The sequence below is a fragment of the Taeniopygia guttata genome, chromosome 3 (assembly GCF_048771995.1).
Source record: "Taeniopygia guttata chromosome 3, bTaeGut7.mat, whole genome shotgun sequence".
In the NCBI taxonomy this organism is placed as follows: Eukaryota; Metazoa; Chordata; class Aves; order Passeriformes; family Estrildidae; genus Taeniopygia; species Taeniopygia guttata.
In genome coordinates this window covers 60697969-60723651 of record NC_133027.1, presented here as the reverse complement: position 1 = coordinate 60723651, position 25683 = coordinate 60697969, and the positions used below count along the sequence as shown (strand labels likewise).

At 39.8% G+C, this 25683-nt stretch overlaps 1 protein-coding gene and 1 long non-coding RNA gene across 4 annotated transcripts in view; one reads left to right on the top strand and one right to left on the bottom strand.

Moving 5' to 3' along the window:
* The window catches only part of TIAM2 (TIAM Rac1 associated GEF 2), an 82386-nt gene extending 56937 nt beyond the window's left edge, over positions 1–25449 (bottom strand). For all 3 annotated transcript variants that reach the window (XM_072926964.1, XM_072926966.1, XM_072926965.1), the window contains exons 1-7: positions 25338–25449; positions 23069–24271; positions 16844–17279; positions 12772–12944; positions 11531–11755; positions 1614–1799; positions 498–644 (exon numbers count right to left, since the gene is read on the bottom strand). In XM_072926964.1, the coding sequence (XP_072783065.1) occupies positions 498–644; positions 1614–1799; positions 11531–11755; positions 12772–12944; positions 16844–17279; positions 23069–24265 (2364 nt within the window). In that variant the 5' untranslated portion in view covers positions 24266–24271; positions 25338–25449. The remainder of the gene's footprint in view (positions 1–497; positions 645–1613; positions 1800–11530; positions 11756–12771; positions 12945–16843; positions 17280–23068; positions 24272–25337) is intronic.
* On the top strand, positions 17683–18519 carry LOC140683716 (uncharacterized). Its single transcript, XR_012055070.1, has 2 exons — positions 17683–17721; positions 18420–18519. It is a non-coding gene; the product is annotated as an uncharacterized lncRNA (long non-coding RNA).
* Positions 25450–25683: the final 234 nt, after the last annotated feature.

Sequence of the window (25683 nt, the reverse complement as noted above, 5' to 3'; positions counted from 1 at the left end):
CCTGCTTTAAGAAGCCATGCCAAAGATGTTTGTCTTTGCACAGTCCCCTTTTCCCTTGAAGACTCACCTATGTCATTCTATATTGAATTGCAACAGTGCCTGCTGAAATGCAACAAGTGCAACAGTCACAAACAAGCACACACTATATTAAGGATTCTGCAGAGAGGCTATCTTGAAAGAAATCCTACTTCCAAACAGTTTGCAGTGTGACAGAAGTTTTGTTATAAATTCCAATCTGATGTTCTTAGGCTAACAATAATTAAATTACTGGGTCAAGCCCTGTCATTCACCAATCTTATTTATCACCAAAAAAACCCCAAATTAGACATATGCTCTTCACAGGCGATGATCCCATTGCAAATTTGCCAAACCCACTGAAACCTTGGATGTAGGTTTGATGGACAAATGTCTTCTACCCTGTGCACCAACAGCACCTTGCAGGATGAACCCCAGGAGAAGCAAGCCATTCTATGCTATCCCCAGTAGGTAAGATCTACCTGAGTTATGGAAGGTCGTTTTTCTTTTCCTTTTCTTGCCAATGTATCCAGTCCTTTTAGAGAAGAAAATAAGCCCTTCTTATTTCGAACCCTTTGGGACAAAGACAGGGTACGTTTCCTGAGAGCAGCTTCATCCCTGGAGCAGATCTATTTAAACACAGAGACACACCCTCTTGTATCATTTTCACAACTGCAAAATATTGACAGTTATTTCAACCTGAGGCATCAAATGGGGGTTATTTCAGTTCATCTCAATGTAACATGCCAAAGTGCAAGGACAATGTTTAAAACTTTCAGCAGTGATGCTTGTTTCAGTATTCCAGTGGCATGGCAGCATAATTTCTTCTTCATGGGGCAAAATTAGAAGCCATAGGAAGGGAGAATCTGAGAAAATAACTGCTCTGTGAATCAAAAGCTAATGAAAAGGCTCTGAGGAAGAATGATAACATATCACTCAGATATGAAATTTCTGGAAGACAGACTCTCCAAATTGCCAAATATAGGAGATAAATACCATGGTATTGAGTTATTAACAAGGAATGGCACAAACCATGCAGATAAAAACAGTGGCAGAGAGGAACACATTCCCTGACGGGTCTTTCAGTCCTACTCTTCAGACTTTACATGCAGCAAATGTGATCCAGCCCTCTCTGCCAAGAGCAGCCTTGCAGCCCTGCCAATGTTGAAGACCAGAGGCAAACCTGCTCCTGCTGTACTTCCCTTGAAGCTGACAGGGTAGCAACAGGTTATAGCTAAGGATCTCACTCCTTCTTTAGAAACACAGTCCACAGTTCTTAAAAAAAGTGACATTTAATTTTGAATTGTCTTTAGCTTTAGCCTGTTATAAGAATACTTCCTTTTTAGGAGGGGCTCCAAGTCTGGAGTCCTCTGGAACATTAAAAAAAAAAAAAAAAAAAAAAAAAAAAAAAAAAAGCCATAGCCATATCCTGTAGAAGAAAATGTATTTGCAGTCAAGGCAGAGAGGGTGACAGGGGTACAGGGCTGCCTGAGCAATGCATGTAGGTGCAGCCATGTATTATTTATCCCAGCACAATTCCACATCTAAGCACATGGTGTTTTTATATAACACACCCATGGAAGTGCATTAGGACTTACCAGTGCATGGAAGGATGAGACAGAGAAAATGCCGAGCCTCCCCAGTGCCAATTTTGAAGGACGACTGGCAGCAGCCAAAAGGCTCTTTGGGTTTGGGAGCTCCCCACCTTGCAAACTGGATAGGTAACATCGCATTCGGAAAAGGTCCATGTTAAATTTTTCCAGGTTCTGTTCCCATTGCTGGATCTGTTTGGATATAAAAAGGGACAATTAAATGGGGGAAAAATGCCTTTGTGGGCTGCACTGCAAATTCGAGCGCTTCCCCAAATCCATAGTAAATTGCTTTCATCTGGTAGTATATGGATTAGATTAGTTATTCCCTGCCAAAACGCATTCAGTCATATTGTGTTACATCAACCCAAAAGATTACTTGAAATAAAACAAAGCTGGTGGTCTTAAACACATACTGACAAGATGAACATACTATGAACTTTGGGTAGTTTGATAGCCACAAAAACAATTACACAAAAACACAACCCTCTGGTTCACAAAAGCTTGCTTTTTTTTTTTTTTTTCTTTCTTCCCTACCACCACCCCCTTCTTTTTGGAAATTGGTTTTGGGGTTTTTTTTTAGCTTAGATTGTGTAGCTGGCTGGCTGGCTGGCAGCAAAGTAGGAAACAGCTACTCTAACACACTGTGCAAAGCAAAGTAGCTACAGTGGTAGGTTCTCTTCATTCTTTACTACCATCCTATGGTTCGTCTGACTGGAAATGGGAGACAATACTGTAAACTGCAAAAAAGAGCTATATAGATCCAATACAAACCACTGTACCAAAAGAAAGAATGTAAATATGCAATTCTTAAAATAAATCTAGCACAGGTACATTAAGATGTAACGATTTAACCCAGTTTCAAAGTAAAATTAGAACGTGAAGACTCAAATATTTACTAGACCTGAAACCTCTGAATCAAGGTTTAGATGACAGACTTAAAGCATTTGTGTAAATACACACTCATTTAAACAAACATATTCACACTCATTTAAAACATACACACTTATTTAAACACATATTCTTATGCACTGCACCAAAATCAAATTTTGCTCTTCATTTCCTCAACTTTCCCCAAATACATACTGGTAGTTGCAGCAAAAATCTGCCCTGTAGATTGTACAATTAATGTACATCACACAGTAATACCTATAGGTAGCACAAATAAAAAAGGCAGCAAGCACACTAAACAGGAATGCAGAAAAGGCACGTCCATTAGGTCAAGGACACTGAGATCGGATACTGACGACTGTCAAAGTTCCCTGACAACACTGAGCTTCCAAAGTCAGCTCCAATCACTGCAGGCTGCCTGTTCAACAGGTGGTTTTAGGGCTGTGGAGAAAGTTCATCACATTTTCTCTAAGGAGCATTGGCTTCATACCCTTTTCTGGAACACCTGCCTGTCCCCACGTGCACAGGACATCGTTACCTCATTGGGATTAGCCAAGGCTGGGACAAGCACCTTTGTGGCTCAGGAAACAAGCTGACAAATATAAAAACCTCAGGTGGACTATGCCCTTCAGGCTCACTTAGAAGCAAAATCAGTTCAGTTTCTTTATAATGCTGCCAAATATTTCAAGAATTAAACCAGTATTTTTCCACTTTACTTTCAAGAATTAAGAAGTAAGCAAAGAAATGGCAAAATAGGCCCTGTTAACAACATGGTGCTAAGGTTTGTGCTACAAGGGATAGAGACCCCACCCAGACCAGCTTCCTTAAACGTGCTCACAAATTGTTTCATCAGTTACTTTTAGAAGTAAGACATAAATGTTATTTGGTGAGTATAGTGAAGAAATAGAAGAAAATATACCATTTTGTACAGGTATGAATGCAAAATTGTAATTCACAATACATTTGAAAAATCTTTCAAAGAATGACTATTAAAAACAAAATAGAGAATTTACAAAAGCTTCTAATGAGATCAATTCTCAGAAGTCTAGTGAAAATGGACAGAGACATACACATAATGAAGATGCCTGGTCTAATTTCTCATCACAAACATTTGAAACATGCATTCTCTGCACTCCAGAAAGAATAATTTTTCTTTTCCCTGGGTTTATTTGAAAATTTTTTTTTTTTTTTCTTTTTTTTTTTTTTCTTTCTTTGTGCTCTCAGATGCTTCTCAGAGCATTTTTCTGCTTGCCAGTACTTTACACATGGGACAACTCCAATAGGAGATTTCGAGATGGGCTCTTTCTCTGTGTCAACATCCAACTAGAATGAAAACATGGTTGTCAGCTTTTCACAAAGCCAAAAGCTACAAGCTCAGGTAATGTCTTTCCCTTTGAGATGACACCTCTGTGGGTACAGAGCCAAGTCAACTTTTAATAGCTCAGGAACAGAGCGAGCTTTGTTCTGGGCACTGCTGGAGTGAAGCATCTTGTCCTTATTGAACACAGGCTGAGAACAGGCATCCTTGTGTGTCTTAGGCCTTCTTGAAAATCCCCATTAAACTTTTGCATGAAGTTGTATTTTAAAATTAAAAAAAAAAAATCTAAGAAGGGGAAGTGAGGTATGACATGGGGGCATTCTGAAGAAATAATTAAATTACAGTGTTTATCAGTCACACAGGATACTGGCTAATCAGCTCCAAAAGCATCAGTAATCACAATGTTACATTTAATGGCATTAGCAAAAGCTGTAGGCAAGGAATTTCTGGGATTGTCTTGTAGTCTTATCAAAACCAGGGATGTCTGGAACCAATTGCAGACCATGAACCAATACCAGCTGCTATTTGTCTAGGGCTTTTAAACTATGATAATTCTTCCTAGAGATTTATATTCTTTAAGAATAAATGGGAGAAGCACACAAATAAAAAAGCAACAACTTCAAAGCACAGTATGACCTGGTCCATGAAGTTAATTTACAGCCTGCAGACTCGCTGCTGCAATCCCCATTCTACTATTGTGTGAGGCAAATCTCTGCCCCACGTGGGAGGACTACCCGAAAAAAGGCTCAAGGACTTAACTTCATCGTGCACAGAAAAAATGGCCCTTTGAAATCTGCTTGAAAGCACACAGGAAAAAGTGGATGCAGCAGACAGCTGTGGGAGCAGGAATGGGCGACAAAGGCTAACACCAGCACAAAGTGAGTCTGAAAAGAGGTAAGAGATGTGGCCCACCCGAAGTGAGGCATACCAAGACAAGTGGGCACACATGAAACATGAAAGCACTAAAGGGGTTTTCCAGAGGAAAGGAAGGATGTCATTGTCAGTCCAGGGAAATGTTAAGCAAGGATTTCTCAGTTTAATGGCAGCATGAAAGAGCTTGGAAGAAAGGCAAGAGAGGGCCACTCAAATAAATGTATTGAACCTAGCAGGATCCTGTAAGGTAGAATGAAAAAGGAAGCTGTGGTAGAGAGATAAAAAGGAGTAAAAATGTGGCAAGCCTTGAGAATTATTTAGCCTGGGCCACCAGGAGAACTCATGCAAGGAAACCTGGTGCAAGGACAAGACAGTAATTATGTGAGGGGTAGGCTTTTGCATCAAAGACTTGGTGCAGGAATGAATTATTAAGAGTTAACACACAAAGGAAGATCAGGATGGTACTTTTGGCAGTACTTCAGCAGTAATGATCATTTTCAGAATATAAATAGTCAATTCTCCTCCAGGTTAGTGAAAAATCTGTTCAGACACTAAGAAAAAATTGAAAATTAATTACATTTTAAGTCACACAAACAGAGGAGCTAAAGGAAGTGGTTTGAAAGTAAGTCTCTCTCAGACCAATAAACCTGCTAAGTTTTCTATAGCTAAACTTTAAAGTGGGAGCTTGGGAAAGCAAGGGGTAAATATATACAGGCTAACAGTCTCCAGCATGTGATTTGGGGATCCATAGTTCCTACAAGCTCAACAGTTCTCTCTGCAGGTGACATTTGCAGTGGCACCATCAGGGTTTGCAGTCTGGGAAAGGGGAGGCCTCAGCAGTCCCAGTGAAGGCAGTGTGGCTCAGGGATGGCCCCTGGCCCCTCATCCTTCGTACACTACAGTGCAAACAGTATCTTTTGGGGGGCTGAAGAAGAACTGTCTCATCTGCAAACATGCGTTCTGCACAAAGTAAAAAGAGCTCAGTGTAGTAAAACCCAAACCAGCGTACGAATGGTGTAAAACCAGGGCAGAAATTACACCATATCAACTCAATGTAACAACACCTCAAGGACCTAGGAGAAGGATGGAAAAAACTTCCTGGACAGCTCACCTGATTACACCGGCTTTTCACTTGGAACCCATTCAAAGGAGCACAAAAGAAAAGATGCACAGGAAGGAGGGCCTTCTCTCAATACTTCAGCCTTCAAAATTGATTTTATTTAGTAGTAGTTCTTATACCATACAGAAGTATGAAGACCTTGCTGACACAATTCACTATCTATAGCAATAAAAATTCTGTTTTTCCCTACACAATATCTTATTTCCAGATGGAAAGTGTCTCTGCAGGCTGATGTAGGGAACTCTGTGGATTGAGAAGAAACTTCTGCTGCTGTTTTATATGTACAGCTTTTCAACCACATTACAAACAACACCAAACTCTTTGCATTCCAGTCCCTGGTTCTCAGACACAATTCATATTGTATCCATCTGGAAAAATGAGTCACTTAGTTGCTGGGGACAGGGAACAGATTTCTATTGTCATTACTTCCTAAAGAGAACGCGAAGAAGCAAAACCATCACTCTTCCAGAAATTCCATTACTTTAAAAAACACTACTGAGATGCTATCATAACTTTTAGTTTGAAGAAATAAAGAAGGCATTGTAAAAGAGTACAGCAACACTCATGTGAAATTAGCAACACTTTATTCTTCATCTGCATGGTGACTTAAAAAAGGTTAAGAAATCTTCCTGAAATAACAAGACAATGGAGGTTTTTTACAATAAATGTCATCTTTTTGGTTGCATTGGAAGAACAGAATTTCCATAATTTTTAACCAAAATAGGCAGAGGTAATCTTATTCCAAATACCACTGATAATACGAAACTGGACACATGTACCCAATTTACATCTTGTTGAAAATCCAATGGAAATTGGTGGTACCATATATATGTATATAGCTTGGGGATGTAAGTAAGGAAGCCAGGGAATTTTATTATCCAGCTGCCTTCCCCAAAACCCAGACCACCAGCCCTTTCTGAATAGGCTGCCCCACCAGCTCCATTGTATGAGATAATGTTATGCAACACCACACTCATTTTTCATTACCTTATGCTAAATTTTGCAAAACAAAGAGGGAAATTCATGCATCTGTAAAACAGTAACAACAGTGCAGAGAGAACAGAGATGAACATCCCTAACCTTCTGTCTGCCTGCTCACTTTACTTCCAGTCTACTAGTACTAAAGAGAAGCACTTTGCTAATGATGTAGGGAAGGTACAATGAAGTAAAATGTTACTGAAGAGTAACATCTGGAATGATATTGAACCGACCTCTCAGGAAGCAGAGATCTGCTTTAGCCAGTTCAAAGACCTCACAAACTGAAGGTTTGTTCTAACAAGCTTGGACTTTTTTCTTTTTTTTTTAGTTTAAGATGATATGAAAGAATGAAAAGTTACTATCTATTGAGATTCCAGCTGAATTTGTCTGCAGCAATGATGGCATGTGTTAGCAAAGTTCCCTGAAAAGTGTCTTTGTTGTTGAGAATTTGGATCTCAATGTCAGAAAATATTTCATTCGATGCTTTATAGAAAGTAAAGACAGGAAATTTGAGCTTTGTGGAGGCTGAAGAATAAATTCCCAGACCTATTCCAGTCCTTCTTCAAATGTGAGAGAAAAAGTCAAGTAAATTTTAAAAACAAAGAAATGAAGTTATGCTCTTTGTAAAAAAGTTGGAGATCACTACAGGGAAAGGAAGGAAGGAAGGAAGGAAGGAAGGAAGGAAGGAAGGAAGGAAGGAAGGAAGGAAGGAAGGAAGGAAGGAAGGAAGGAAGGAAGGAAGGAAGGAAGGAAGGAAGGAAGGAAGGAAGGAAGGAAGGAAGGAAGGAAGGAAGGAAGGAAGGAAGGAAGGAAGGAAGGAAGGAAGGAAGGAAGGAAGGAAGGAAGGAAGGAAGGAAGGAAGGAAGGAAGGAAGGAAGGAAGGAAGGAAGGAAGGAAGGAAGGAAGGAAGGAAGGAAGGAAGGAAGGAAGGAAGGAAGGAAGGAAGGAAGGAAGGAAGGAAGGAAGGAAGGAAGGAAGGAAGGAAGGAAGGAAGGAAGGAAGGAAGGAAGGAAGGAAGGAAGGAAGGAAGGAAGGAAGGAAGGAAGGAAGGAAGGAAGGAAGGAAGGAAGGAAGGAAGGAAGGAAGGAAGGAAGGAAGGAAGGAAGGAAGGAAGGAAGGAAGGAAGGAAGGAAGGAAGGAAGGAAGGAAGGAAGGAAGGAAGGAAGGAAGGAAGGAAGGAAGGAAGGAAGGAAGGAAGGAATAGATTTAATGAATACCCAGAATAAGCAGACCACAATCTTACTGATCCTTTTTTTTTTATGGCAACACACTATTTTAGGTGGAAGACACATAAGAAAACATACAAAAAAAGTATCTCCAAAAAAAGCATGTGCCTGTTCTTCTCACTAATGCTTCACCATTTCAGTGCCTGGAAGTAAATACACATGTTTCTAACCCTCTGAAAATATGAATTACATCAGAAACCTCTGAATAGTTTGGAAAACATGATTATGCCAACATATTAAAATTTGAAGACAAAACTCCATAATGCTTTCAAGCAAGTATTAATCATGCTATTGTTCTAAAGTGAGACATCAGGATAGACTTATGTACCAAGTGCATAAACAATTACACAAGGGCTGCAGTGCTCTCTCTTGCGAGATAGATTTTCCACCCCATTAAAACCAGTTCTGCAGGCAGAGGCAGCTTCACTTCTGACTTAATGTGCAATATTTTGTTAAAAGACCTCTGAATAAATGTTAATAATCCCTTTCACTAACAGGGCTCTGTATTCACAGCAAACGCTGTGGTTTCTCTAGCAGGCTAAATATGTAGAAAAATGAAACTAAAGAAAGGCTTTGAAATTCATGTCTGCACCAGGAATTTTCCAACTTGCTACCTTTTGTCCTAATTCTCTTCATTTGAGGGGAGAAGTTACATGTTGGGAGAATACCATCACACACAATGTATTTATTTCACATAGTAATAATAAACGCACATGGCTGTAGGTAGCATGTGCAGACTCGAGGTTTGCAGACACACTGCCATCTTGCAGATGCTTCATCGATCTCTTCTAAACTGACCAGTATTACCAATTGCTTTGTGAAGGGCTACAATTTTCTCTTAAACACTTACAAAGTCTACTATTATTATTGTTATTGGGCCAGTAAATCCAGATAGAGAGAATCCCTCATATAAGCCACAAGACTGAAAACATTCCCCAACCAGTTTGATAGCGTCAAGCCTATAAAACAACAATTTCTCTAGAAAAATGACATTTTCTTTGTCTTTGTTGTTGTTGTTGTTGTTTGTTTGCACTTCTGTCTAGCACTGGTGTTAACAATTGATTGCCTTCAAATTCACAAAATTTACCAGACAGTACCAGATGAGTTTCTCTAGTCCATCTGCTGGACACCGAAAAGAAGCACGTAAAAGCTTCTTAAAATTAAACTACCCATAGCAACTTTACAAGTGCAGGTTTCCTTAGTAAAACTGCCTTTCAGGTGGTAGTAACTGTGAAACAAGAAAAAGTTTTGCTTGCTTTTAAAGTCCTGAGAATTATTAAGTCTTCACCAGAGAAGTATTGGTGTTAAGTCAATGCAGAAGTGAAAGAAAAGAGTAAACTGACATTTGGTGGTTGCTTTTCTGAGGAAGGAAAAGGAGAAAGACTATAGAAATCAGAATTTCCAATTCCCCAGTGAAAATAAATTCTTTCTATGTAAAAAACCACCACAGTCCTTCTGAAGTCAATCACACTGTTTCCGCTGGCTTCCCAAAATAAATCACCAGTGATGATTTCCAGCACAGGACGCATGGCATGCTTAAGAAATACAGTAATGATAATACTTTGTACTTCAGCATGGAGGAATAATATCCGCCCCATGATTGAAACAACATCAAATTTACACAAAACCAAGATCAGAATTTATATTTTCTTGTTTCTCAAAAGAGGCAAAAAACAACTAAACAACCACAATTACCAAACAACTGAAACTACATATATGCAAACTATTCCCTCGGGAATAATATTTTCTCAAAATCTTTACCTTACTAAGTATATTAAGAATTCTCAGTTACTAATTGCATCAAGATTTTCATTTTTCTTTGCAAAAGCCAATCTGAGACAACGTTAGAAGATCAGGCAACTGATCTCTGAAGTGACTTTTCTCTGAAGGGACTTCGCCAGCAAACCTTAGGCAATTGTAAGGAGAGATTTTAAAGAGATCAAAGGGATCAAGAATGGAGAAAATGCTTGCTATAAATTAATTCTTTGCCAGATACTGGATGTTTGCAGTCATCCATTTCATTCCTTGTGCCAATGGTCTGCCCCCATTCAATGTTCTAAGACACATATAGACAGAAGATTAACAGGAATAAATCTTCTTCAGCCCAGAAGATGGATTTCAATTCTACAGAATAAAGCCAACTTTTCACAGAACTGGAAAACAATGACAATGTCCTTGATCTTCAAGGACAGAACATCTAATTAGCAGATATTAAGATATATCATTAATACTCTTCAGCTGACTCTAAATGAACTACTACTCAGGAATATCTGATGAGGGAGGGATAAATTAAGTTAATATACTTCAGGATTTTTCCTCAGTGCATCACATGTCACAAGCACTAGACATCTATAGAAATCTGTATATTCTTCTAGGTCTCAAAGCCTACTGCAATAAAAAGATGCTTAACATTTTTCCTCCTCCATTCACCTCACTCAGCTCTGGACCATGAAATAAAGTGACCTGGAAATAAATTATGAACATCTGAGCACTTAAAGGGCTTATGAACATCTGCACTGCAAATCCCTACACAAACCTGCATGTTATTTGAACTCTGCTCATATAGCTTCAGACTCAAGTGTGCCACAAGAGCTTGGCAGTGAAGTCAGTAGTAGTCAGTCTGCTTTTCATCAAGTCCAAGCCAGTAGAGTAAGAATTTTAAAAATCATAAGCATCAAATCCCTGAAACTAGTAGTGTTTTATTAAGCAAAGAAAAATTAGGCCATTCTGTCAATGGCCTAATAAAGCTAAAGATACAGCAGCCTCAGTCCACAGACTTATTTAGGCTAAACTATTAGACAAGTTTAGTGCACAAGAAGCCATGGGTAGTGAGGCCATTGGCTGAACACTAACCATTGTCTAAATAATTAAAGCCTGTTACTATCTGTGAAACTGGGGGCATAGGCAACACATCAACACTACACGATGTACTTCCATAAGGTACCCCTGGAGTGATTCCTGGTTCATGTGCTAGAACTGAGAGCAGAGTAAGGCTTCATGTTTGTTCACCACCACACAGACAATCTGGTGATCATTAGTCATGGCTAAATTTCAACTGGAAGCACATGGTTTTGTCTGCCACTACACAAATGAAGTTGGATGAAGGACTAAGTAAGTATTCCTCATGTGCTGTCTTAAGGTGCAGAACAATACTGCCAAACACATACTCTTCAATCTCTTCCACAATACAATAATAAATCTTTCACAGAACACACTGTATATTCTGTGGTATGCGATGTAACAGCTAGATCTTATTAACATAAAACAGTGAAAATTAATTACATTTACACAGAAGAGACAAGAAAAAGCTCTGTGCTCTTGAAACAGAACAGTCTGATGTGCAGCTTTGAGAAGCCTGCCCCCTGCACTGCTCTGGATTGCTGTAGAAACCTGGCAATAATTACAACCACTGTGCCAGCTTAGTCCAAGACAATTACTCGCAGGCCTAGAAATCACAAATAGAGACCAAAGCATGAAGTAATGATAAATATGCTCTCATGAAAAAAATTGTTTCCAGTACCTGATTTTCTATGGCCTTTCTGTTTTTTGGATCGCTAACAATTGAGAGCTGCAACTCTGCCATCTTTTTCATTTTGCCATCCATGTCAATCTTCTGGAAAAGACTCTTGGTCTGATTTTTCAGCAGCCTGACAGTGTCCTCTTTCCCAAGCTTCTTTGCAAAGAGGGAAGCACAAGCTGAATGTATGGCAGTAACCCAGTTTTCCAGATCCGTCTGACTTGTTGCCTGTGAAACCAATCAATGGTGCAACATTATGAGCAGATAACAGAAAAATAAAATACAATCAACAGCTCTAGGGTATGAAGTGCTTGATAGGCTCACTGTTGTCTTAAAGACTTTATCTTAACCAAGTGAAATAAGGTTTTCTTTAGAACTGAGTAAATAAAGGAACTACACTCCATCCTGACTTGTCTCCAAATTTCAGCTTCTGCTTCTTAGACCTGCAAGGTCTAAAAGCCCCAGAAGGACAAGAGCCACATAAGCTGTGGGAAAGATGTGACTTACATCTTTCATCCCTCCAGATAATCAAAAGTAAACCCTACCAGATATCAAAGACAAGCCTTCTGCACTGCTGTGACAGCAGAGAAGATTTTATATGTGAGATTCTGAAGAGAGGTATTTGCTTACTTAAAAAGTGCCAAGTTAGTGGAGAGGCAACATCAAGGTAAAGGAATGCAATCTGCATGAAGTACCTCTGGAGATATGTACAAGTATGCCTATGAATCAACACGTTTCTATGCAGGCAGTTCTACATAATACTGTTCTTTATTAACATTTCCAGTGGTGCCCTTGAGCAGCCAAAGTATTTTGATTATTTTTAGATCTCTTTCTTAAGCATCTTGCTCAAGCAAACTCTCTGTGGCTAGAAGATTCAGGGTTGAGCACACTATTCTGTAAGGTTGAGATGCTAATAGATGCGAAAAAAATTGATAAAAATTTGATTTTTTAGAAGCTTGTGATCAACCAAATACCCAGAGCTTCTTGCAGATTTGTGGTCCTTGTTCTTTTTGTTTCTGAACCATAACTGACCAAGCCAACTCGTGTAATACCTGAAGTCATATCATATATTTAATATTATAATATTGTAATGCAACAGTGCAGTAGTGCTGTTATTTTTAAGTCAAAGGCACAAACATGATATGTATGTGCCTGTGTACATATAATCATATAGATACATGTGTAGACTCACAAACACATTCTAAAATGGAAACAACCACCAACTTGTGCATGCATTCTGTTACCTGAAATAGGTAGACATCTCCAAAAGAATTGCTGAGACAGAACACATTTTCTTTCTTGGGATGTTCTGGAACAGACTGAACTATACTGTCTTCTGCAAACAGGGCATATCGAGGCAAACTGTTCTGGTCCATTGAGTTCCTTCCATAGGTCTCATAAAACAGTAGGGTACAACCTTTTGCAGTTGAGAGGGACAAAAAAAACATGAGGAGAAAGTAAGTTATGGATCTCCCAGCATTATATAATGTTTTTCTGAATTAAGACACCCTTCAGAGACAGGGAACATCAGTTCTGCTCCTCTTCTGAAACAAATAAAAAAGGAAGATCTTCTACATAGAAAACCAGGAAAAGTTAATGATGAATTTGCCAATGAAAAGTTGAAACAGACCAGGGCCACAACAAACATTTATGGACTTAATAAATAAATCAGAACACCTCAGTAGGAAAGCATCCAAGGGTTAGGGTAGGGGGCTTGAGCAACTGCTGTAGTGAAACATGTCCCTGCCAATGGCAGGGAAGCTGGACTAAAGGTCCCTTCTAACCCACAATATATTCTATCAATAAACTCAGCCTATTAAAATGTTAAGGCATGTAGAAGAGATTAACTCCTGCTTAGTTAAATCAGCTTTTGTGTTTCTTTATTAAATTGAACCAACTCTCTCATAACAGCCACTTAAGAAATCTTCGTATTTATTGAAAAGATTTGCAGAACCCTTTGTCTTCATACAACATGCTTAGTGAATAAACTTCTCAAATTTAAACCAGATTTCCTTGAATCTAGCTGAAAATTGGAGACTCAGACAATTCTGAGTAATTTAAAACAGTTTAAAAGGGCTGAGTTTGAGCATGTTCAGTCTTGTAAATAGTGTAATATCTAAGGTATGAAGCTTGCATCCAGAAAACAAATTTCATCCCTCATGATGACAATCCTGAATATAACAAGTAGAATTACTTCTGGAGGAGAGTGGAGGAGACTTGATCCCAGCAGAGGACACGTGATCCTAGCCCACAGCAGTATGACTACAGTGCCATGTTGCCTTTGGCAGCGATGTTAGCTCAAGAAGGGCCTGTGCCCTCCATCCCTGACAGCCTTTCCTTCCTGCCTCCTTATAACCTACTGTCCCCGAGATGCACAATTTGCCTGTTTGAGTGGTCATGGACTGAAGTGCACTTCTAAGATACCATTACAAAAGGAATCCTGTATCAGAGATTTCTGATCAAATCATCCATTGACTGAAAAGTTTTTAGAGTAAGGAATCTAATACATAGAAATACCTCTATACTACATAACTGCACCTTTTCTTGTTAATGTCCAAAGTGACTGGCAGAATATTTTGGGTAATAAAAAATCCTATAGAATTGGTCCTATCTGTTCAATTGGCAGCCCTCACTTTATCTTCTTTATGCCACTGAAACACTTGGAGATCTCTGCAGTTGGAAAAAAGGACATTGTTTGTAACACTGCATATCAGAAATGTCATTTGAACATAACAGGACAAACTAAACCACAAAACCAAGTCTTGTATTCAGCAGCAACAGCAACATACAACCACTTCCACTTCTGCATTTTAGGAAAGTGTAGAAGTTTAAAGTTTTAAAGATTTATTCTTAAATATTTCCATATTCCCATATTTCCCCTATTTGCCCTAACTGAAGATACGTCATATTTTATCCTGAGAGTTTATATGTACACAAATAAAAAATTTTGAAGGGCATGTTTGTATGCTTGGGCGTATGGCACCCCAGGTATATCTTTAGGTCAAGTCCAGTGATGCCTGGAAGCAGCTAGTTTCATAAGCTCTGTCAGACCCACAGGGACTGATTATTGTCCAAATATTTTAATTAAAACTTGAGCTGAAGTGAGAGAGCAACAGGAAAGCAATTTCCCTCGTTAAAGGAAACTAATTGGACAGGACAATTGGAAAAGAGAATTCCTCTTGGTATACAGTTGCTATTCAGGCTCAGATCTTGGTGGCCCTGAAAGTGGAGCAGATGCCTCAGGACATGTGTACTTTTAAGTTTGGCAGGTAACAAGATGGTTATAAACCTTCTCCATATTTATAATTAAACACATCTCAAAAGAGTGCAATTAACATATTTACATATTTAGAGTCATGCTATAAAATATCTTGGCTATTTACATTTCAACAATAAATTAAATACTGATTCATCCAAAAACCTGTATAAAGAGAACCAAAGCAAGTGCCTTGATTGTGATATAGCAATTATAAAAACAGAAGTATGCCTTGATATCCAGACAGGCAAGTTTATTTTGGAATCAGAAGTCTCCACAGGACAATAAAGGTAAGAGATCAAGGAAGTTAGGAATGTATATTTAAAACAGGTAGCAAAGTGCAAAAGACTGTACCATGAATGCAGCCAGATCAACCTCTGAAGTAAAAAGCATTGTACCTAACAGTTAAAATGTTACAAGTTAATACATATTTTTACAAAGAACGTCATTGTTCCTTTTTTTGTAGCTGCAGAAATTCAGGGAGTAGGAAAAGACACAAGTTGTTCAAGGTCACCAATAAGCCAATTTTATAGCTAAGAAAAAATGAACATGAAGCACCTAAATTGCTTGCCAGAGCTTCATTATCCCAGAAATGCACAAACTAATAGTATATAACATATTTCAATTTAGAGTTTTGATAGAATTGTTTAGAAATTGAATTTTAGAAGAGGCAGATTAAACTATATTCATACTCCATAACACAAACACACACAATAAGAGGGTGGAATTGAGGTACTGTTTTTCCCTTTGTATATACTGCTTGTAAGCATGAATCATGCTATCTGATGATCAGGGCAAGTGATTTAAACTGTTAAGCCTGTCTACATTTTGATCCCTTGATAACAAGTCTCTGAATTTTTAGGCAGAACTGCCTGATTCTAGTAAGTTTGGTTCTTTTCAATCAGCACTATCAAGCACCCTACCAGGACTTGCTGTTTGCTGTTCATTTTTCTTCAGGTCTACACCCATGCACAATTTTAAAAAGGGCAACTTGTGGTAAAGTTGTTATTTTCTCTCCTATAGTCCCAGATATGATAGGAAATTATCAAGCTTGATCATTTCCTTACTCATTAACTTAGTATTATATTTACTAAAGGACAAATCCTTTGGATGCAATTCAAAATTTAAAAAAGGCATATTAACTCACCCATTAAATTTCCCTTCCTCCCCACAACAGATATTATTTTCCTTCTCACACTTCCTGACACCTGTACACTTTCCACAGCACCCTCTGAGCCACAAATGGAGCACAACAATCACACCTGCAGCAGCCCCCTTGAGTGGATTCCCCTCCCATGGGGCTGTTTTCACAAAAGGAGCAGCTGCAGGAGATGGGAAGCTGGGCATGCCAAAAGCCAGAAGTGGTTGATATTGCTGGGAGTGGGGAATGTGAAAAGACCACCCAGGGAAAGGAGGGAGACCTTCAAGTGCTGGAAATGGCTGCCTTGGGCACTGGAGGGCTTTCCTTGCTGCTGCTTCAGTTTCCCCTGCTCTGAACCACACAAACTTCTCTGTGTAAATGCTCTGGCACTGGGAGTTCACCTCTTCATTATATTGCCATCTAAAGTGCTAGAAATTAACAAAACATTTTTACAATAAACTACCCCATCCTTCAGTAAATTTCATAGCAGAGCCTAAGGAACTGTGTGTCTCTAACAAGGAATTGGACACCAGCAACTTCTCCTGACCCTTAAATTTTGGTTCAGTTTGGTCTTTGACCTCCAAACATCCAAAAGGATCTTCTAACTCCCCAATCGGATGTGAACACACAAATTAGGAAGTCAGACAAAACAATTCCCACTATGGTATGAAACACATGGTTGCACATGCAATCCCAGACACTGAGCAGCACCTCAGTTCAGTGGGCTGCCTAGGCACATGCTCCACTTTAAGTGGTGGGTAGGCTGTGCAAAGCTGTGGTGGGTGGAACTTGTAAAGTTAGGTGTGATTTTCTAATCCCCCTAAATCTGCTAACAGAAGCCAGCATGCATGAAACGCTGCTGAGACACAACAGAGATAACTGCTGCTGCCAAGATGAAGGATCAACGTGGTGGTTTTACCTTTGAGTGTGACCCAGTACTGCTTCCATTTCCGTCGTGTGACCAGCTCCAGCTTCTTCTCTTTCTGCAGGGTCACCAAGGGTTTGAAGAACAGCCACCCTGCCTTGCGCACCACTCCTTGCTCTTTCTCATACAACAAATCCAGCTGCTCCAAGGAGCTAAGGGACTCGCCACTAGAGTCTTCTGTTTCTGACGAGGTCTCCGTATTCTCCAAGTTCATCCTGCTCATCTCCAGTTCTCGCATGAAGTTCTCATAAATGTTCTGCCTCAAGGCATCACTGCTGACAGCATTGGTAGATTCGCTTCTCTGGGACAGGGCATGACTGGAGCCAGGAGACCACAGAAAAGTGGAGAGCTGTGACGGTGCCAGAGTGTCTGTTGTAAAGTTGTCCATTCTGCTGTCAAAGTATTCACTCCCATCTTTACATTTTGGCTCCTGTGCATAAAAGGAATTTATCTGCGATCAGTCACCAGAGCAACGATCAAAAGACACACCTCATTTGTCAATTAAATTTGTTTCATGTTTAGCCACTTCCAGTTCCTTCATCTTTTCACCATTATGTCACACCCTTTGCCTCAGCCACTGACACCACCACTGTTACCATCCAGTTTTTTCAAAGGAACCCCATTAAACCCCTATCCCCATAAGTGGGTAGGTCCACTGATCTGAGCACTTTGGTAATTCCGGCATGCTTTGAGTAATCTCAAATTTCCCTAGAAACTACTGTCTGAAACCTGAGGTACTGCAGGAGACAACTACATCCTCCATCTGAAACTCAGGTACCATATTTTGCATCTGAGTACAAGCGGAAATAGTGAACAGGTATTTTTATTATTACAGGGTTTTCGATACTTTGGTGCTACCACATTGGTGCAAGGTGAGTAGATTTAGCTTCAACACAAGGCTGATTTTAACCTCCACTTTCTATTTGTCATACAAAGGGTGCTTGACCAACAAAAATAAGAGGTCAAAAGTAAAGAATATTTTAAGCTTGTTAGAACTGATCAATTGACTAAAATCCAATCTAAGACAATATGAGATTTAAAAAAAGAAAGACAGACTTGCTGACTCGCTTAAATCCAGTCTCCAGACTGCAGAGCTGTGTATTTTCTGAGCTGCTGGGAACACCCTGAGAGTTCCATCAAGCACTGGCAGGCCTTTCTCCTAATTGCACTGTGTAACTTCATCCCTTGGATTGAGAGGGCTGGCTAATTTTATTTGAAATAATCAGGCCTGATGGTATGACTTCAACTTTGCCTTTGATACAGATGCTAGAGTAGGCCCATTTCTTGCCACTGCTTGTCAACATGGGATTTTGTTGGCAGATTGGAAAGGCTCTTTTAAGCCTTTCCAAGTAATATGCTGTCTGATCCCAACTCTCCCAAGCTCCAGGGATGGACACGGATTTTCCTACTACCTAAAACAGAGCTCCTTGGACTAACTTTGCTGTTGAGAACCACACCATCTATCATAAGAAGTCATTCATTGTCTTCTGAACTCAAGTGTTTCCAACGCTATTTAAAAGCAATCAAGATTTAAGAACCTAAAACACAAAAGATATATTGTCTTTTGCAGGAGAAGTGTGCGGGAAGAAAAAAGAAGATATCGCAATATTTGATTTGAGAAACGAAGCTATTACCCTCGGTAATAATAAAGCCATTATACTTTCAAGTTTAGACCGCCTCTCTAAAAGCATTTATTTTCTCACAGACTACTGTACTAAGAACCAAGTAAATAAACATTGGTCTCCTGGGAGCTGTTCTCCCCAGCAACTTTGAAAACAGCTACTTTTTTGTTTCTTTGCTTCTTACTTACTTCTTCAAAACTGCAGCAGAAAAGCTGTGCTATGTTTTGATAGCATCAGGACTTCCAGAGTGTGGCCAAGACTGGAATTGTACACCCTCCCAGGCGATGCCACTTTTCCAGCAGCAGGACACTGCTGCCTGTGGCCTCACAAAAGCCAGTTTGACCTGAAACCCATGTTCCTTTATAGTACATTGAACTTCAAGTCTGGCTTTTCAAATCACTGTCTGATGATCCAATTCTCATGGCAAAGGAGCGCCTTACTCAAATCTTGTTGCAGAGCGTTAATCAGTGTTGTCCAAGAGTAACTCCCTAAACATCAACAGTTTAATTGGTTTTTATATGGTAACAGGAGGAAGATCCTGGGGTGGCAAACCAGGATAAAATCGTGCATGTAATGCATTTATGCCACAAAGCAACAGAAGAACGTGGATTGTACAAGTGTGCTGGTCATCTGTATTTCAGGGGGAAACTGAAAGCTTTCTCCACCCTTGTTTTAATTACTGCCACTCTACTTGTGTGCCAAAATCCAGCATTTTAATTGTTTGACTATTCTCCAGGAACTGCTAGTGACCTCTGGAAAACATTAGTATATAGCTTATTAAGAATATGTATTTCTTTCAATCCCAAAGCACTAGTAAGAGACACAACACATGGCAAATACATAGAAGGGGATCTGTTGTAAAAACCCACCACTGGAACAACAAACATTAAGAAAAAGGGTGGGATGCAACCTGTCAATGACCAGCCACTAATCAAATCCTATGTTTTCTCCTCACACACAGAAAGGGTAAGAATGAGAAGGTACCAAAGTAGAGAAAATGGATAAAGAATCCAAAATTAACATATACACTTCACAAGGACACAATAATTTGTTTTTCTTTTCTTAAAGAACTGAATTGGCAGAGTCTGGCTGTCTATATTGGTCCTTAAGAAAGCTGTCATTGTAGCAATATCTGCCACTACTGAAACGGTTTGACCCAAGTTGCTGCTCCAGGTGGTTGCCCTGCCAGGTGACTTTCTGCTGGTTTTTGTTCTGTTGAATCTAGTGATGATAGATCTCTGTTTCTGCTCAGCTGTATTCAGGGAGATCTCTCAATGTTTGAGATGTACTCTGGAATAGCTAAAGATAAGGCAAAAAAATAAAGTGGCTAAGATACCAATTAGACAAAGTGACACATGTAATAATTAGCTGTAAAGAACAGCACAGGAAAAATGTAGCTTGCTACATTCATTCGGACCTATGCTAAAAGGACAATCTAATGCCAATTTTCAAGTCAAATAAAGACGTTCACTCAATGTACTTTTCTTTTAAATTCCCTTTACAGCCCACATCAGGGCTCTGGCTTATAAAGTAATAAAATTTCCAATATGATTCCTGAAGTGAGGCTATTTTACTTAATTCAGGAACCTTTCTTCAGTAGCTGTTTCTGGTGGATGGATTTTCATTTTACACAGAAATTGCTAATGTTCTCCGTGTTAAAGAGCTGCACAGAGTTTACACCATTATCTTTAGCCATATCTGGCTGTGCAGCAAGTCTATCTAAATTCTGTCCACAGGTCTCACATACATCACACACACCTTTCAGCTCACACACATTGAATTGCGACTCAGCATCACCCCAATGCCATTTCAGCACAGATTAAACTAAATGAAGATGTGTGCTGCAGTACAGTACCAGTGATGCATTGAGTGATGCATATAGTACCAGTGATGCACTGAACACTTTAGGACACTCTCATGAAAGGAAAACTAGGTCTTGGAAAAGATTATTGCAAGTCTTGATGCAAGATCATTATTAGAAAAGTAAATTCAATTCCAGGATACATCAGATCAATCAGACATAAGGAAACATCCAAGTAACTGGACAGGGCATAACCAAGGACTCATCTGGAATATCCCATATGCAAATCTGTCTGTGGATGATTTAAAACAGATGAGGAGGAAGAGTGCCAGAATGAAAAGGAAATAGATTTCCAATCTTAACACAGGAGACCAAGGAGAGTCTGTATAGCCCCACAAATGCAGGCCAAGAAAATACACCACTTCTCCCTTTAAATAAATCATAACAGATTAAAAAATAGGAAAGAATAACTAATGTAGAAGGCAAAACCAACATCAGAACAAACTGCCTGGAACTATATTTACTCTGCCTATTAACAAGCATTGAATAAGACGGTCTGGAAAGAGCCTTCAAGATGGAGAAAATCTGTGTTTAAACTGCAATTTGTTCACAAAGGGGATTAAATTCCACTGCCTTTCTAGTGTCAGGGATCTGGCCTCAATATCCCAAGCCTGTGCCTCCTAGGCCTGTGCTCCCATGAAGCAGGGGGCTTGGCTGGTTTGTTTCCACTGGGGCAGCTGGAGGGACTACCCAGCCGCCACCAGCACTTAGGCCCACTTACAGGGAAATATTCCAGCTTTCACCTACGTTCAGCCCAAGTGACTCACAGCCAGTTATTACTAATGTACGGAGGAAGGGACACACTGTTCAGAGCAAAGCACAGATGCTGCCATCAACAAGAGAAGTCGCACAAACAGGGACCAACCACGTGACAGTCCAGAACCATGCATAACACTTCTGTCTTTTTAAGCTAAAGGGCCTGTTAAGAATATAAGCACTACCAAACTACAACCCAGCAGCCCCCAGAAGAGATGGCAGTTACTCAAAGCGTGAAAGATGGAAATAAACCAATAAAGCCACACAAGGAACTGCACAACTACAAAGCATTCACTACCTCCCTCTTACCTTCCTGTCACTGGATACTTGTCTGATTAAAATCAGTGACTAACCATTTCCTATGCCTTTTTCTAAGAAACCACAGTTTTTGGAGTTAGGGCTGTTTTCCTTCTACCAGAATCTGATTCAAGCCTGATGCAATCTCACCAGCCAAATTTCCTTGCCGCGTCTGAAGTCAGTTCACTGCACAGTGAATTCAAAATAGCTATGAATTGCACACTACAAATGCCATTCTGCAAATGTCATAACTAAGTAATAAATACTAAAGGTCTGGGAAGCAGAAATCATATGTAAAGCCTGGCAGTAAAATCCAGTGCAGCCACAGGTGTTGAAATCAGTAAAGAATCCTGGAACACAGCACTGAGGCTTCTCAGTGATTCCAGGTTTTTTTGCCCTCTCTTTTACAGCTGAGTAAGAAGGTGAAAAGACAATATCTGATAAAGTACATGAGCAGCAACTCACAAAAGAAGTAACGCAAATAAACAGCTTTCATTTTCATTTCCCAGTTCTGTAGCTCCCAACCAGGATGCACACCAGCAAACCTTACACTGAGCTTATTTCTGAGCCTAAGGGCCTGTCAGAGTTTTACATTGCACATGGTTAAGCATAAGACCTGTCTGAATCTCCAGCACAGGAGACACAGGAGACAGGAAACTTCTGTGGCCAGCACATCAATGTTGCGGAAAGGGAGCCTCCTTCATTTAAGGAATCACAATGACTGTTCCTGTATGAAAAACACCAGGGAAGATTCAGGGGGGAAAAAAGGAAGGAAAAAACCCCAAAATCCAAACCAAATCCAAAAATGGTTTCATCTCATCTCAGCTTGAAAACTCACACACAGAGACCAGGCACAGTCTGGTATTTAAAGAGCCAGTTCTGGGGCCTGCAGCTAGAGATGCGAATTTCATTCCTGACCACAGGCATCCTAAATTCCTATTAAATGGATTAGTCTTAAATTCTTCTGAAAAAACATCCTTTCCCTCCCTCTTGCTCTCCCCTCCCATCTCCTTCTTCACACTACCATCTCTCAGCAAGCCAGATGGCAACTCAAGTTTTTCCATCTGGTGAACTAAGCTGACACATGGGAAGGAGGAGGTTGCTCCATGTAATGGCTTCAGAGGATGTGGAGGCAGAACCAGCACCTCTGGTCAATATGGCTGCTTGCCTTGCTAGAAATGGACCAACATGCAAAAAGTGAGTGGTGAAGCCAGTAAAACAGACAGGGAGCATCTAAAAAGATGGATATAATGTCCTCCTCCTACTGCTCCTTCCACATTCTTCAGATAATGTATGCTAATCAATAGCATATATATAGAGAGAGGGGTTGTATTTTCATACTTGAAATAAAAAGAAGGTTTAAACCCCAAGTCACTTTTTAAGTAATGCAACAATTTCAAAAGCAAATTCACATAGATATTAGTCTGCAAAGACTGGAGTTAACTTAGAAGGTGACAAAATATGAAAATAAGAAGGGAAAATTTTAACGAAATAATGTGTATCTTTTTTTGCTGCTGACATTTCAGACAGCACTAGGGATGCAATACTTCTCAAAATTCCACAAATTACTAAATGAGATAAGCAAGTAATTAATCTGCAAAAAAGACAAATATCACGCAATGACTATGCTTATAAGAGTAATATAAAAAGCAACTTTCAGCACTTAGGCTGGTTTGTACATACCTGCAGCTTCCTTTTCTTCCTTGAAAGACTTCCCGTCCAGTCACTGATGCGCCGCATTCGGTTCTTTAATGTATCCTTCTTGGATGCATCCTCACTGAGGGGCTTAGACTTTCTGCAAGGGAGGGTGTAGGAGGTGTAATGTGCAGGACTTCCCTGCTCTACCCTGGAGGGAACATCAATGTCTGAGGCAAACGAGACACGGTTACTTAGGCTACCAGGCGTGTCAATGTACTCATCAGACAGCCTGATCCCAGGTGGAGGAGTGCTTTCCAAATTTGTATCCTTATAGAGATCTCGGAGTGAGGAAAGAGATGAACTTTGGTTGAAGGACTTCTTGTTGTCACTTGCTGGGAAACTGGCATGAATGCTTGTATCTGGAGTGCTCCTGGTCAAATATGAACCATCCAGGTCATTGATATCCCCAGCATTTCCCCAGAGAGAGTCATACCATGAAGACTCAGAGCTGAGGGAGCTCCCTTTACTAGACCGAAACCTTGAATCGGTAGGTGACAGACGATGACTAGAAGAACAGTCTGCACTGGAATTTCTCCTGACATCAAGCAGGTTATTTGGCTTAGATTCCAAGGCAGGGGAATACCTCAGCAACTGCACTGGCCCACTGGACTCCTCGGTTGGTACCTTGCTGTTGCTGCTGTTGTGGAACTCGACCCTCAAGCAACTGTCCAGCTTCCCCAGAGTTTTAATGAGAACTTTAGGACTCCTCCTGTCCTCTGTTGGGGAGGTTGATGCAAGACTCTCATTCTTTCCGTAGCAATTTAAAATGTGGCCATTGCATTCTTGAGAGGCAGCATGATTACTTCCAGCTTGGAGGCCAATATAGTGGAAACCATTCTCCGGCAAAAACATCACGTTATTCCCTTGGCAGTAGTCCCCTGAGGCATTTGTCCTGTGTTTGGCATGGACGTTGCTTTTGGAGACCTTCATCACAGTGTCACTAAGCCTAGAGGAATAAGGCTGACTATTCTTGAAGTGTGAAAGGCAGCTTCTGGCAAGGGACCTTGATTTGTAGTTTGAGCCGCTGCTGGTATGTCCCCATCCATGCATAGAGCAAGACTTTTCATCTTTAGCATGAATGCTGCGAATTTTCAGAGAGCAAGGCTTTTGCTTGGCACCAGCTGTAGTAGCAGCATGATTTTTTGATCCCTGAAGACTGTATTGGCTTTCTGAATTCCCCATTTTCCACTAAATTAAGAAGAGTTTCATTAGAAACAATGGCTAAAAGATAGAGCAAAAAGTAACAGGCCATTTTTATCCTCTACACAGGAAAACGCCTATTTAAAAATGATATGAAACAATTGTTTCAAAAAAAAAAAACCATTAAATAGCCATGTACAACATTAAATTCATAACTGAACTTATTTTAGAGGCAAGCTAGGAAAGCCTATTTTCTCTGTGGCTCATTACCCCTCTGTTATAAAGCTGGAATCTAACTCCATTGAAATCATGTCAACACCTTCCTCCACCCATACCCTTGGCAACATCCTTTTCTTATAACTTAACAAAATCTCTGGCTCTCAAGAACAATGGCATAATGAAAGGGAGACAGCAAGATAATCATAACTTAGATGTAAAGTGAACTGTACTTTCAGAGAAATCCTTTCTGCCAGCAGACAAGCCCACTGCAGTTTTAGCTTGACTGATTTCTGTGCAACCAAGTGTTGCCTCAATAAAATGTTCAGTAAACCCCAGCTATGTGTTTAAATGAAGCTAATCTAGGAGAAAGGAAAAAAAAACACGTGCCAAAAATTTGACAAAAAAGAACTTGGTTAGCAAACAGCCTAATCTTCCACTACAGCACAAAACTGCATTATGTTCATTCAGCACAGCACAGTTCGGTAGTTCACTTGGTGAAATGCTCTTCAGTTTTTCAGTGTCTGCAGTGAATAGCAAACACTGGAACAGTTAAATTGCCCCACTGAGGTGACTGAAGATTTCAAACCTATATAAAGTGCACCCCAAAGTAAAAAAAGACAGTTCTGTTCTTTTTGTAACTCAGAATAAATCTCCAGTGTTTGTAACATACAGAAACAGCACCAAAATGCTTTTTCCATCAGCGCTACGCTTTTTTACACACAGAATCTCAGACTATCACCCAGAGGAGGATACACTGCTGCCGCATTTAAAAATTGTCAAAACAAGCCACTGTGAAAGCATAATCTTATCTTCTAGAGTTTCTATGTTTTAACATCCCTACTTCAAGCCCTTATCACTTTTAGATTAAAAGTACATTATAAAAGAAAGAGCAAACCTGTAGGAACACTCTCAAACACGGGCACGGTTAGCAGTCAGTATGCTCTGCATTGTCTTTGTGGCCAGCCACTATACTTGCCAAAACCAGAATGGAGTTGCACACAGCCTTCCTAGAAAACATCAAAAAGAGAAAAGAGGGTTTTCAGTCAAATACAACTTACCATTTACTCCAACTGTATGTAAAATGAATAAAACAGAAAAAAAATCAAAAGTCACAAATTAAGAGAAGTTTGATGAAGGGGATTCCTGGAATTTAGACACACATTTTTACAAGCATACTTTAAAAATTGACATTGAATTAGTGGCAATAAGTCATTGAGTAAATGTTTCATTTTCTCTCCTCT